General features: G+C 38.2%; 2 protein-coding genes across 17 annotated transcripts in view; one reads left to right on the forward strand and one right to left on the reverse strand.

Annotated features, from left to right (window-relative positions):
• The window catches only part of g6pc3 (glucose-6-phosphatase catalytic subunit 3), a 269889-nt gene that overhangs the window by 230766 nt on the left and 23598 nt on the right, over nt 1-15525 (reverse strand). The window lies entirely within an intron of this gene.
• Nucleotides 1-15525, forward strand: part of tanc2b (tetratricopeptide repeat, ankyrin repeat and coiled-coil containing 2b) — a 188437-nt gene that overhangs the window by 157424 nt on the left and 15488 nt on the right. For 8 of the 16 annotated variants that reach the window (XM_083555684.1, XM_083555676.1, XM_083555691.1 and 5 more), the window contains 10 exons: nt 4484-4519; nt 5026-5307; nt 5516-5640; nt 9012-9243; nt 9374-9543; nt 10700-11307; nt 11532-11640; nt 12189-12311; nt 12874-13110; nt 13252-13635. In XM_083555684.1, the coding sequence (XP_083411810.1) occupies nt 4484-4519; nt 5026-5307; nt 5516-5640; nt 9012-9243; nt 9374-9543; nt 10700-11307; nt 11532-11640; nt 12189-12311; nt 12874-13110; nt 13252-13635 (2306 nt within the window). The remainder of the gene's footprint in view (nt 1-4483; nt 4520-5025; nt 5308-5515; nt 5641-9011; nt 9244-9373; nt 9544-10699; nt 11308-11531; nt 11641-12188; nt 12312-12873; nt 13111-13251; nt 13636-15525) is intronic. The other 8 variants (XM_083555686.1, XM_083555687.1, XM_083555689.1 and 5 more) reach the window with 1 other exon arrangement.

Raw genomic sequence — 15525 nt, forward strand, 5'->3', positions numbered from 1 at the left:
TGGTTGTGAAGAGTGGGTTCAAACCAGTCTGGCCATTGTCCTCTAACCTCACTCATCTAAAAAATATATTACATCCATAGAACTGCTGCTTATTAGATTTTTTTTTGCACCACACAGACTGTTTTGTGTGAAAATACCAAGAGATCAGCAGTTCCTGAAATACTTAAAAACATTTGACAAATGTCACTTGGAATTTGAACATTAACTAAATCTCTTGACCTGTATTTATGCATTGCACTGCTGCCACACAGCTGATTGTATAACTGCATAAATGATCAGGTTTTAATAAAGTGTCTGGTGAGTGTACAGTGTATTCTCCCTCGTGTTACAATCTGAAACAGAAATGGGTCTAATAATGAATAATGATAAGACATAAAATAATATTGAAATCATGGGTCATTTTGTATATAGTCATGGACTGGAAATCCAAAAGTCATTTTCAGTTTTATTTTGAAACACAACAAAATGTTGAAAAGTTCACGCAGGGTTAATAGTTACACAAGCCACTCACACTCTCACACATTCTGTGCGTGTATATAGGTAAATGACAATTGCAGCATTGCATTAAATAGCACAACAGAAAAGGTTAATGTGGCACAAATAATCTTTAAGAAAATGTCAAAGCAAATGAGTCACTGGCAATAAGATCAGACAGAGCCACTTAAAGTCATGCATTTTAATTTTGCATGGTTTATTTTATGGTGCCTTTGAAAACCAACAAGAACAGCAGGTTTTTTATTGAGCTTTATGCTTCTGTAATAAAAATCGACTATAGAAATGACAGGAAGCAGGTGAAGGAATAGTAACAACAAAGTAGACTAGATCTCTTCCAGTGTTTTTATTGCTACATCTAATTTGTATTTTTTTTTTTTTTTTTTTACTTTAGCTAAAAAGTAGACAGTTAGTTAAATCCTGCTTATTCGTTAGCAGGCAAAGTGATCACCTGATCTTAAGATAGTTAAATTTGATTTGATTAATTTAAGTAATGACAAAAAAACATGCTATATTGTAAGTAGCATCAATGTTGTGTCGCATATGTCAGGGTCAAGACAGTACAACTTCATGCACTCTAAAATAATGTATTTATTTATGATGATTTTAACTAAAGCAGTGCAATACAAAGCAAATCCTAGTGTGTAGCAAATAAAGGCCTTACATTAGGGTTTTTAGTAGTTTTAATCAAAGCGACTTCAGCCTCCGTTACTCTGTCCAGTGGCGGTGTTGAACTTAGTAATAGCATGATAATAGCATGGATGATGCAGTGGCATTAGTGTGTTGGCTGAAGAATTATCACTGCTGGGTTGAGAACAGTCCAGCAACCAGGTATTTATGTTTAACGGTGGCTCAGTTTTGAAAGCACATTCCTGATGAAAACTAAATGGCACACATAATAGGCATGGAAATAAAATATTTTGGAAAGTTATAGCCTTTAACTGCAATAAACAGGGCAATCTGGAGTTTGTGATCCTTCCCTGAACAATGTCAACTGCAAGAAATGATGCACGCATAGTATATATTTAGTTTTTTTTAATATATATCCAAGCTGCTAAAATGAGCTGCAAGAAGCAATCTCAGCCAAATGACAGCAGTATAGAGGTAATGCTTCAACAAACAAAGAGTATACATTTTTGATGCATAGAAATATACACTTAAATATATACTTTAGGCATAATACCAGTTACTCTATATGTATCTATATGTAAAAAAAATAAAAATAAAATTAATAAAATAAAGTCAAAAATTTTTTTTAGTTTTTAATGATAATTACAGATGCTAATTTGACAACAATGTTTAAAAAAATCTATATAAAATATAATACAAGGTTGTTTTGACAATTTTGTTTCAGTTGTGAAGATGTATACATCTATAATATCCAATTAATTGATTTTTATTAATTTTATAATATTTAAATAATATATGCATACATTAAATATACAAACAATAAAAACAAGCATTAGAACGTAGTAAAGCTGCAGTGAATTACGTTTAAAAACAGATAAGTTAACTGTTCTAGTAGACAAATGATATAAAAAGAGAATGGAACGGAGAAACGCAGCAAGCTAACAGGCTTGATAAAAAAAAAGGGAAAAATATGCATTGGTGTTTCCTTCTTCCTCTTTTTCTTCTTTTGACTTTTCCCATTAGAGGTCGCCACAGCCATCATTCGTCTCCATAGCCCCTGTCCTCTACATCTGCCTCTTTCAAACCAACTACCTGCATGTCTTCCCTCACCACATCCATAAACCTTTTTTTTGGCCTTCCTCTTTTCCTCCTTCCTGTTGGCTCCTGTGTACAAATGCATAATCATTAGCTGAAAACCACAACAGAGACTAAATATGCAAATGCTAACATTTTGATAACGGCATTTTGAAATTCGTTGACAACGAATTTTATTATCAATTATTATTGATTTGTTCGATAAGTTGTTGCAGCCTTAAATTCAATTACATTCATCATTATAAAATTATTTTGTAATTTATCCAGCACCAAGAGAGGTTCAAGGAAGAGCAGCAACAGGGTCATGGGCATGCAGTGCTCATTGAGGCATCTATAGAAAGTAATTCACGCAGATCTCACAATCTAGGAGATTGTGGAAAAAATATTGCAAAAAGCAGATGCATCAGTAATCAGGAGATGCAGAACAAACTATAATACCACTAAGCATAGCGTCAATGCCTGTTATTCTAAAATGACGGACAATGTGCTGTTTGCACAATACAGCTATGAGAAGCAGACAGGCTAGTGCATTAAACTTGGCACATTGAATTATCAATTGATATCTGAGTTTCTGTGACAGTTTAGACAGTCTGAAGTACATTGCATAACATCAAACTGTATGGACTGTGTCCAAGAAAAAAAAGCTTGCTTTTTTTAGCACAAAACTGCAAGATGAAACTTTGCTGAAGAACATGAAAAGAAGCCTGATAAATATTATAAGCACATTCTCTTGTCTGGAACATTGGATATCTTGATATTTGATACATTTGTACGTCAGTTCAGATAAAGCCCAACACATTCGGCATTAACCTGGCTTGGAATACCACAATAAATGTATAACCCTGTGCTGGGGAGATGACACTTATAGATGGCACTATGAATGTCTGTGGATATACTGAAACACTCGCTGACAAAATAACTTCCAGTCTCTAGAAACTAGAAAAGGAATATCTGAGCATGACAACAATCCAAAGCATAGTGGTATCTTTTACACTGAGGGGGATTGAGTCCGCCATCAAAAATAAAGATTGACAGGTGAAGTACTAAAAAAAAAAAGATTTAAATCTCAGGAGTGAAAGGTATATTGGATTCTGTTGTGCTGAGTTCCTACTGCAGGTCCCCAATTTTTTATGTAGTAAATATAAACTGTTTTACATAAATGCAAATGCCCTACAGTTCAAATGAAGGGTGATACTGTTTTGCACAGGGTGTGCTCACTTCCATTGTACAGATATATATACACACTGTACAATCGAAGTGAGCACACCCTGTGCAAAACAGTATCACCCTTCATACAAACATACAAAAATACATTGTACAGAGAGAAGTATTGAGAAACTTTTCCTGCCATATGTGGTTCTTCCCCAAACCATTACCACAAAGTTGGAGATACATAATATACAGTATATCATGGCTTTGGATGCTGTAAACAGTCAGTGTCCCCTTCAGTTGAACAAGGAGACCAAACCTGTTCTAGCATGACAATTCACCTGTGCACAAACATGCTCCTGAATACGGTTTAATAATAATATGGTTTACATGGTTTGGAGTTAAAGATCTTGCATGGCCTGCTATAGCGCTCTTACCTAAAGCCTAATAAACACCTTTACAACTGACTGCACTGCAGGACTCTTCACCCTACAGTATGTCAGTACCTGACTTGACTGATGCCTTTGTGGCTGACTGAGCACAAATCTCAGCAACCACTCTGTTAATTCTAGTGAAACATCTTCCCAGAAAAGTAGGGGATATTATAACAATGTCCTATGCAAATAAAATGTAATTAAATTTAATTTAATTTAATTTAAATGAACAGCTAATTGGGGCAAAATGTGTAATGGAATGTTCAAAAATCTTCTTTTGGTCAGTTGTCCACAAACTTTTATTCATATAGTATATATTTCTATTATAATTTGTCCCATTTGGCACAGTCGCTCAGCATCTTACACTAGGAAACCTTTAACACATCATCTTTGAAAGCTGATTGTTCACTTGCTGTGTAAAATTCCCCCCTCAGTGCCACTGTAATGAGAAACAATGTAATTCACTTTACCTGTCATCTTTATCTGTTTGAATGTTATGGCTAGTAGGTGTATACATATAGATAGATACACTGCTGCATTTAGGGATTTTTTTGCTATAGCTTTTCTTTCATTTTCATTCCCTTGCCAACTTTTATCTTCATTACTTCATGCAGCTTCTCTCTGTAGCACAAGCATTTTTTTTTTTATTCTCTCACCTGTGTGTCTGTGTTTGTATATCTCAGCTTCTGCTAACCACATTGCCTGGCAGTCCCAGTCACGTAAGTTCCTGTTATGCTAACAATGCATACTTTCCATCTGCTGTGTAACTGGTGTAGTTCTATTCCTAGGACCCCATTATATAATATTGTGATCTACTGTGTATTTGTGTGCACGTGTGTGTGTATGTGAAAACAATGCCCTGGTAACCACAAACTGCCTGTATTGTTGTTGTTTTTTTTATGAATGTTAGTACTCCTTTATGTGCTTGAAGATGTTTACTCATCAGTGTAGTAGTAGTTCAAGGGGACTGAAGTTTTATCAATTCAAGGTCAAAATTCCACAAGTCAGGTCTCTTTTCCTCATTTATATGATATATCCATTATTCTTTTGTAATTGTATGTCACTGGCATGGCTAGTTCTGATGTATGATCTTTTCTAAATCACTTGTTACTGTACGGTTCTTGGTTCTTAATCGGAACTTGGTTCTTATAGAACTATTACCAACTGACTTTCTGCCTCTCTTTCTCTCTTTCTTTCTCACTTTTACCTTTCCCTTTCTTCTCAGTGCGCTTCGCTCCATATAGGCTCCAGGACATTGCACTGAAGCCACTGCTCTTTGAGGTTCCCAGCATTACAGTGGACTCTGTGTTTACGGGACGTGAGTGGCTTTTCCAAGAAATTGATGCCCAGTTGAGCAGCGCCAACCGTGCAACCAACCGGGGCGTGGTGCTGGCGGGCAACATTGGCTTTGGCAAGACGGCCATAATCTCCCGCCTGGTTGCTCTCAGCTGCCACGGCAATCGCATGCGGCAGATCGCTTCTGACAGCCCACAGGCTTCGCCCAAACGTAAGGGCTAGTGTTAAGGCAAAGCTTTTAAACCATAAATTCAACAAAGGCTTAGGATGGCATTTTATATTTTCTGTTTGAGTCGCATCATTTTATTTTTTTTTAATGAAATGACAAAATTGTTTTTACTGTTATTGAAATAAAATCGGCGAAATCCTACCAAACTTTTTTGTTCAGTTCAGCATGTTTAAATGTTTCTGTGTGTCAGATGGAGACCGACTCCCTCTTACCCAGCATCAGCCCACCCATGGAACTTTGGGAGGTGGCAGCTGCCCAGGAACTCCAGAAATGAGGAGGAGACAAGAGGAGGCTATGAGGAGACTTGCATCTCAGGTCCGGACAGTTATTCATCTTTCTATTCATTCATGTATTTGTCAAATGTGGTTAAGGCAAAATTATGTGCTAGAAGATACATCTTGTGCCGAAAGTATCCACTGACAAAGAACTGTGGATGAAGAGCAACCACAACTAGATATTTAAAAATGTAAGCAGTAGATCTCTGGAGTGCTACACAGGCTTCAATTAAAGATCTTGTGTTAAAGTTTAGACTCATAGCAGTCTAGTATATAGTATATAAGGTCATGCATTTCCAGGAATTTACAGCAGCTCAGTCAAGCTGTTTATAAGCTTTAAGTAAGTTACTGCTTTTCATGATGAAATGTCATTCAGATACACCAAGATTTGAGCTGCAACCTAAGTAACTGAGGGTGGCAAGGAAAAAAGATGAGCATGGTGTCTGTAAAACCCCTGGTGAGTGGAGACTCTTTAGCCTAGCTCTGGCCTTTTTTCCAGTCTACACCTTTCAGCGCATTGAAATAAATCAACAAAAACATTTAAACGACAGTAAAACAGTAGGCTTAAAAAAAACCGTATAACCGTATAAATAATTTGAGTGGCACAAGTAAGACATTATTGAAAATTAGTACACTTTATTGTGCGCTGATCCACCTCTTTTTTGTTCATAGTTGACACTTGACCATGCCTCATCTGCCGCATACCTCCATTGGCAGACTCAGAATTTCAATGTCTGTAGAACAAAAGGGGAAAAAAGACAAGAAAGCACTAGAACAAGCAGTCTTGCTGGAGGAAAGTCTGTTCACAAAGCTTTATCTACTGGAGCAGCTTGTGCTTTCTTTTTACTAATGTCATTCAGCAGACTGGTAATATCCATAAAATTAAGTACAAACCTCCAATAATAACCTCAGGAACTGCCTCATCCCTGCTTGCTCTTGGGTCTTGGGCAGAACCCATTTGCTGTTTTTTTTTGTTGTTTTTTTATCAATTCAAAGGTTGCTCAAAGAACTCTGGAAAGGCCTCTGGATTGTACAAATGGGCCATCTTGGTGAGCAACATGTGTAGTAGATTGGCAGGGGAAACAGCTAGAGATGTGCTAGGCTGCTTTTTAAAATAAACGCTATTGTAACAATACCACTAGCACTTGTCTATAAACTGGCACAATGCAAACACATTAACATCCCTCAATACAGAATTATATCTTGGGACAAAGGATGGACAGAAGCATAAAGCATCAACTTATTGTTGAATTTTGAAAGGAAGAAAAGGAAAGAGAGCATGAGCTTTTTAACAAGTGGCATCTTGGCAGTCGTTACATGACCTAGGTTCTTGAGCCATCTCTGATGGATGTGGTAAAGAGGAAGACATTGTAGGAGTCTGAGCTCCAGTAGAGAAGTGGTGGGACTAATCGATGTTAGTAGGTGTAGAATATCATTTGGAGACAGTGAAGAAAAATATGTGGGGGAGTGAGGATTAGTGAGGGAAGTGGAGGCAGGAAGGAAAGATTGGCAGATTTTACTAAGCTTATCTTTCAGAGAAGAAACAGTGAAGGAGTCTTCAGAGATTAAGTGATGAAGGTGAAGAGTGTTAAAAAGACTAGAGTCAGATGCTATCTATCTATCTATCTATCTATCTATCTATCTATCTATCTATCTATCTATCTATCTATCTATCTATCTATCTATCTATCTATCTATCTATCTATCTATCTATCTACATAACAGAAATATACATTTCTGTTTGACCATTTTTATTAAAAATATAAATAAATAAATATAAAAGAGGCGAAATGAAAGGCTTCGATGCAACACAAATTTATTTACGACAACCTTTCTTTACTCAAAATAATTACAATAACCAAGTCTTAAATAAAGCACCTAAATCCTTCATGATTCAAACATATCCGGCAATTAAAACTGTCCGTGTGAAAACATAGCAAAAGTTCTGTTTGGTGTCCTGATGATTTATGCATCTATGCATTAATAGTTAATATAATTACTTTAAAACATTTATAAGAATATTTTGTCTTCATGCTCTTGAAAAGTATTCATTTGAGGTACATTTAGAACAGATAAAATTGTGCGATTAAGAAAAAATTGAAAAACCCTCACTCATCATAGCAAAACTTTCATACATACATAACAGCAATTACAGACACCAACGCACTGCTACTTTTACTTTCCCTACTGAGTCTCAAATACAGCACATGCTAACAAGCTCAAAGCCTCATCATCACCTGTCCTGGCTCAGAGTCTTAGCATTATGCAGATGTGTTTATAAAAGCAAAAAAAAGTTGACACAAAGCCTCATGAAATATTCATATCCACAGAATGCCATTCCCCTGCCAAGCAAGTGGATCTTTTAAGCCAATGCATTAATAATTTACTCCACTCTGTTCCATTGCTCTGCTTCTCTCCTGCTCTCTCTCTCTCTCTCTCTCTCTCTCTCTCTCTCTCTCTCTCTCTCGCTATCCTCTCTCATACACACACAGTCATTTTTGTGGCTTTATGCCCTTTGTTCGATAATTTTTTTGAAGGTGTATGGGATTTTTATGTCAAGACTGGTCTGGATTCTCTCTCTCTCTCTCTCTCTCTCTCTCTCTCTCTCTCTCACACACACACCCTCTCTCTCCAACTCTCCTTTTCTCTCTCTCTCTCCCTGTTAGTTCAGTCATCCCCAACTTTATTTCAATCCAACTGGCAACTCACTTCTCCTTACTGCACATCCACACATTAGACAGATTCCCATCATTCATCTTCATTTTGAATTGCGCTGAACAGGAGAGTATAAAAACCCCGTAGCTGGTAATCGCTGTTCTTGTTCGTTGCTCTTCATCTCTTTCCGTAATGTACACAAAGCATGTGCTGCCGCTGCAAAAATCTCTGTTCTTTCTCCCCGAGAAATCTCATTTAAGTTTAAAATGTATATCCAGATTGACAGCGAGATGATGCATCTGCCACCATTCAGTCTAAGCATTTGCTCATTACCTTTACATTTTCTTTTTTATAGTTCATAATGTTCTGGTATGAAATCACTGTCTTGAGACTACTTTTCCCTTTTTTGCCCTACAATGCTCAATTTAAGATTTCAACCATTACTGAACCAGTGCGTTGAAGTTTAAAAGACGAGAAGTTAATGCAAAATTGTTAATCAGGGCCAAGTTACATATAAAAACATGTTTGCCTTGATAGGGTCATGATGGAGTTTATTGTTCTATATCTGATGCCAGTACTTCTCAAGGCATTAAGTGCACACACACATGTACATTCACCCACTTATTCACGACCAATCCAACTGCTCACCTTTTTTGGGCTAATCAGAGAATGTTCATTGATGTGTTTTTGCTGCTATACAGTCAGAGATTACAGATAATAACTAAAACATTTCCTCCTCTCTGGAATCTCATGTAGGTGGTAGCGTATCACTATTGTCAGGCTGACAATGCCTACACTTGCCTGGTGCCAGAGTTCGTGCACAACGTGGCAGCGTTACTGTGCCGCTCACCACAGCTTAACACCTACAGAGAGTTGCTACTGCGGGAACCACACATTCAGAGCATACTCAGTCTGCGCTCCTGCGTCCAGGATCCACTCAGTGCTTTTACACGAGGAATCCTTGAGCCACTTAACACACTTTATAAAGGTATAAAAACTCTTATGTAGACATTTACCTAGAACATATTACATTATGATGTATGTTTGTTGGTTTGTTGGTTGGTTGGTGGTTCAGAATTCTGGAGTAAACTGCTTGTGTATTTGTTTTTGCCTTTCAGAGAGAAAGATGACAGTTGATGAAGACTTTATCATTCTTATAGATGGTCTCAATGAAGCAGAGTTCCACAAACCTGATTACGGTGACACTATTGTCTCTTTCCTTTGTAAGACCATTGACAGGTTCCCGGCCTGGCTCAAGCTAGTGGTGACTGTTCGAACCTCACTGCAGGTAAAAACACACGCACATGTTCTATTTGTATTTTATTTCCCCACATAATTCACACTGTAAAAAATAGTAATCAGATAGAGGTAAAAGTCTCGTGTATAATCACACAGAGTATCTGTATTGCCAACAGCAGCTCATCCATAGCGGCAGATGGGGCAGAATCCCACTGTATACTGTACATCAGCTATTTAACAGGATCAATCTTCATGAAGTCTTAAATCAACAATATCAGATTGCCGCTTTTAAATAAACAACGATTAAAAAAAGTTTCTATTTTACAAAAATATGCAGATGATCTGGCAACATGTTCTTCTTTCTAGATGTTGTGTAGCAAATGCAACAAGTGCTAACAAAAGCCAATTAGGAAGGGAAATAAATACATAGACAACACAACCATAATCTCGTTTAACCTAATACATTTCTGCAAAGAAAATTAAATACAGATGTTGCATATTGCACAGTTCTGGAATATATGTATACAAAATAAAAAATAAATAGGAGATGTAACAGTGGGTTATGTCCATATGGCAGAAATATGTGTGCACCATAGTGACCTGGTTTACTATGTAAAGGGTGGACTAGTTCCAGTTCTTCTGTATGTTTTTCGAGATGTAGATTATAGAAAGTTTTGCTAATACCTGGCAACCCTGGTTAATGATTAGCTCTGAAAGCACACATTCTTTATTAAAGATTTTTGGAAAATGGGACATATAAAACTGTACAGATTGCAGATTGATGTAACATATATCATAAGTGAAGTGCAATAGCTGTAACCAAAATCAATGACCAAAAGTCGATGCTGTATACTACATTACCTGAGACATTAAGGTTAATAAAGTGTAAGTATAAACTAACATCTTGAATCTCAGATTCATTATTAAATGTATTAAATTGCTGGTATCTCTACTCATGTATGGAAATCCAGTTTAAAACATTTGGGAATTTGGCAAACCTCAGACATTTGTTGAAGCAGTATGCTTTTATTGGCATATTTTTTTCATGTTTTTAGTGTTGACATATGTTTATCTACTCGGTTGCCTAATGTGCGTTATATTGATCTCGGTTGTAGCAGTGTCACATTGATGTAGGACTTGCATCAACATGGCACCAAAACAGCACCAACCGTGATGCGAATAACATGCTTATGTTCGATTTTTAGGACATCACAAAACCGCTGCCTTTCCACCGTATTTCTCTGGACGCTCTGGAGGAGAACGATGCCATCGACCGGGATCTGCAGGCTTATGTGCTGCAGCGTGTGCATGGCAGTGCTGAAATTCAGAGCAACATCTCGCTAAATGGTAAGATGGATGGCGCTGGCTTCGCCAAACTCAGCTCGCACCTGAAAGCCCTCAGTCGCGGCTCTTTCCTCTACCTGAAGCTGACCTTTGACCTGATTGAGCGTGGCTACCTGGTGTTGAAGAGCTCCGGCTACAAGGTGGTGCCTGTGAGTCTGGCCGAAGTTTACCTGCTGCAGCTGAATATGCGCTTTCCTACACAGTCTTCATTTGAGCGAGCACTGCCTCTGCTCAACGTGGCACTGGCGTCTTTGCACCCACTCAACGACGAACAGATCTACCAAGCGGTCAATGCCGGCTCCCTCAGGGCCACGCTCGACTGGGATGATTTCCGCCAGAGGATGGAGCAACTGGGGGTCTTCTTGGTGAAGAGGCGTGATGGCACACGTATGTTTGTACACCCATCTTTCCGCGAGTGGCTTATCTGGAGGGAGGAAGGGGAGAAGACCAAGTTCCTTTGTGATCCCAGGTGAGTAGAAAAGAGGTTTCTGTAAAACTAAAACAATTTGAAAACAGTAATTCATCATATTTGAGCTGCATTTTATTCTGGATTGCTGCTGCTGAGTGCAAATTTAGATAATCATTGCCAACCATCTTCAGCTGAGATTGATGCTGAATATCAGCATGATTTAATTCAAAATGTTTCCTCAGCACTTCTCACATCTTATCATTTTTTTCCCCCCGGTGTTACAGGAATGGACACACACTGCTGGCCTTCTGGTTTTCCAGACAGACAAACAAACTGAACAGACAGCAGACTATAGAACTAGGACATCATATACTCAAAGCACATATATTCAAAGTAAGATAACACAGAAGTTTCTGGTTTTGTGAATGCAAATAACGTACTATGTGATGTGGATACTGAGATATTGAGCTGTTTTAGTCATGTGATCACTTTCTGGTAAATGTATATTATACATATTTGTGACCATCAGACTATAAAGGCACAAAAACACTAGGAGAAGAAAAACAATACTTTGACTGTTGGTTATAAAAAATATATGCAGATCTGAAATCAACATAGACTAACCTAACATTCACAGACTTTCAGTATACTTAATGAACGAGGTTTGATGGAAAATATAGCAACGAATCCTAACATTATTGTCCTACTGAACAGATTGAAAATTAAATGGCCAATAAAGAAATCTCAGATTAGTTGCCCACTCTGGTTTGTTAATTATCCAGCCAAATCACTTTATCAGGCTTTATAAATAGAAAGAAACATTGTGTATTGTGATGGAGTAAAATAAAATATAGTTATTATATAGTGAAATGATTAAAATGAAAAGTGTTTCAGCTAAACTTTTTGTCTTTGCTATTTTGTTTTTTTCTTTTGCGGTGCAGGGGCTGAGTAAGAAGGTTGGGGTCTCCTCATCCATTTTGCAGGGCCTTTGGGTGTCTTACAGCACTGAGAGTTTATCCACTGCTTTATCTTCCCTGAGAAATCTGTACACCCCAAACATTAAGGTAGAGCACTCAACAAAAACAATTAGAAGTTTCTATAAGGTCACTGATAATAATTTTACTGAGAGAGGAGAAGAAAGGAAGGAAGGAAGGAAGGAAGGAAGGAAGGAAGGAAGGAAGGAAGGAAGGAAGGAAGGAAGGAAGCGAAGAAGGAAGGAAGGAAGGAAGGAAGGAAGGAAGGAAGGAAGGAAGGAAGGAAGGAAGGAAGGAAGGAATGAATATTTTGTAAACAGTAGTCTGTGTTTTATATCCCTACAAGCTTTTATTTATTAGCCAAATTAGCATTTTTAATGAGGCTTTTCTTTATATTCTTTTCTTATTAAACAGAATGTTATTTACACATCAGGGATTAGTTCTAGTTTTTTTATACAATATTTTTTTCTTGATGTGTGCTGCAGTTCTACAATTCAATTCAGTTCAATTCAATTCAGTTCAAATAAATTTTTATACATATTCAGATATATATTTATAATAAGAGACCAAATGAGAGTACCAGAACCAACACTGGCATGGGAAAATTCCATCAGAAGTCATTTTGACCTTTGGCCTTCATGTACATGTTTAGGTGTCCCGTCTGCTAATGATGGGAGGGGCAAATGTTAATTACCGGACAGAGGTGTTAAACAACGCGCCAGTGCTGTGTGTGCACGCTCACTTGGGCTACATGGACATGGTCAACCTGCTGCTGGAGTTTGGGGCTAACGTGGACTCCGTATCTGAAAGCGGCATGACAGCACTTAGTTACGCTGCCACTGCAGGCCATCTGAACATCGTCACTGCCCTCTGCAAGAGAAGGGCTAAGGTATGGTGTATACACACTTACACATACACACACACAAAATGCCATAAACTGAAGACCAGTTAGCAATTCAACATTAAAAATAATTAATCAAGCCCCTTTTTTGCCATTATGACATCTTTATATGTGTGTCTTCCACTGCAGCTCAACCAGCTGGACAGGAACGGCCAGTGCGCTCTGGTACATGCAGCTCTAAGGGGCCAAATGGAGGTGGTTAAGTTCCTGCTGCACAGTGACTGGGGAGGTGAGGGGGCGAAGACCGCACAGCTCCAAACTCCCTCTCCTACAAAGCCAAGTGACTCCCCACAGCTGTCCAGCCCAGAGCAGCAGGAGAAAGAGCAGGAGCAAGGGAATAACGAGTCTCCACAAGAAAAGGAAAGTGAGACAGAGCTCCCTGCTCAGCAGCAGGAGACAAAGGAGGAAAAAAAACAGAAGGAAGTTCAGTCTCAGGAGCAGCATGAAGCCTTCAGGAAAAGTCATGCAATACAACAAGCTCTGGTAGCAGCAGCTAGTATGGGACACATAGAGGTAATAATTTTCATGAAATTTATGTTCATTCCTTTTTGCTTTTATTTTTAGCTCTAGATTGATTTCTTCTCACATCTTACAATTTATTGACAGACAGGCAGGCAGACAGACAGACAGACAGACAGACAGTGTTGCAAAGCATGGTGTACCTGCTTCTTGAAGTACACTTGTACAAAAAAAATCATTTATATTTTTTACATTGAATTTCTATTTACTTATATGCAGCTTTAAAATTAAACAAAAAAATTATGTTAAATGTAAAAATATATTTAAATATTACAAGGTCACCACAGGCCTGAGTTTGGACATCATATCTTTTTTTGTTTGTTTGTTTTTTGTTTTTTTTTGTTTTGTTTTTAACCCAGTTACTTCTTTGACCAAGTAAATTGTAATTGTCTTCTAGTTTGACAATGATGATTTCTTTTTCTTTTTTTTAAGTTTTGCTTGAAAACTATTGGTAATAGAAGAAGGCCAGCATATTTCTGTGTGATAGGAAAGTTATTAATATTAAAAGAATATATTCACAACATGCTCATGTATGAAGTAAATATTTATGAAAGCCATGGAGCAGGAATAGCAGTTATGCACGATGGCAGTGTAATTTTATTGAATCTACAAACCCTTTTGACCTAGAATTCACCAAAGTGTCTCCAGACTGTCCTCAGTGTCTCTTTGGCAGTGACTTTGCAGTGAATTGTCTTGTAGAATCTATGTCTCTGGTATAAAGGAGTTCGTTCGTTTCATCCTGAGTGAAAAAGATGGACAGCACACTAGCAGAAATGAGACAACAGTAGAAATTTTGTCTTTATATAATTGTTGTTAGAATGCGGTCACATTCGAAACTCTGCTTGGCCTAAAAAGGGCCTTTTTGTGTACGTTTGCCCAGAAAACTCCTTTTGCAAGTTTTCTATAGAATATACATGGCCATATTTTTTCATGTACATTCCTCAACCTGGATGCTTCTCAGTTGTTGGACATGATTGGCTACAATATATGCCAGACATTCTTCTACTTCTTCTTCTTCTTCTTCTTCTTCTTCTTCCTCTTTCGGCTGCTCCCATTAGGGGTCGCCACAGCGGATCATCCGTCTCCATACCACCCTGTGCTCTACATCTGCCTCTTTGCCCAACTACCTGCATGTCTTCCCTCACCACATCCATGAACATCCTCCTTGGCCTTCCTCTTTTCCTCCTTCCTGGTGGCTCAATCCTCAGCATTCTCCTACCAATATAACTCGTCCCTCCTCTGCACATGTCCAAACCATCTCAATCTCGCCTCCCTCACCTTGTCACCAAAACGTCCTACATGCGCTGTCCCTCTAATAAACTAATTTCTAATCTTGTCCATCCTCATCACTCCCAACGAAAACCTTAACATCTTCAGCTCTGCTACCTCCAGCTCCATCTCCTTTTACTCAATGCCACTGTCTCTAAATCATACAACATCACAAGTCTCCCCACAGTCCTATAAACTTTCCCTTTCATTCTTGCAGACACTCTTCTATCACAAATCACTCCTGTCACTCTTCTCCACCCACTCCACCCTGCCTGCACTCTTTTCTTCACTTCTCTAACACACTCTCCATTACTTTGCACTGTTGACCCCAGGTACCTGAACTCCTCCACCTTCTCCACCTCTTCTCCCTGCAACCGCACCACTCCACTGCCCTCCCTCTCATTCACACACATGTACTCTGTCTTACTCCTTCTGACTTTCATTCCCCTTCTCTCCAGCGCGTATCTCCACCTCTCCAGGCTCTTCACAATGCTGACAAAGACTAAAGCCATTGTTTGTGTGTAATTTGAAATAATCTTATTTTTGCCCATTTTCTTCTGGAAAAATAAGATTTTGCTCCTCTATGTATTTTTTAGTGTTAGATATAGTTCTGCC

This window comes from Silurus aristotelis (genome assembly GCF_946808225.1).
Source record: "Silurus aristotelis genome assembly, chromosome: 12".
Classification (NCBI taxonomy): Eukaryota; Metazoa; Chordata; class Actinopteri; order Siluriformes; family Siluridae; genus Silurus; species Silurus aristotelis.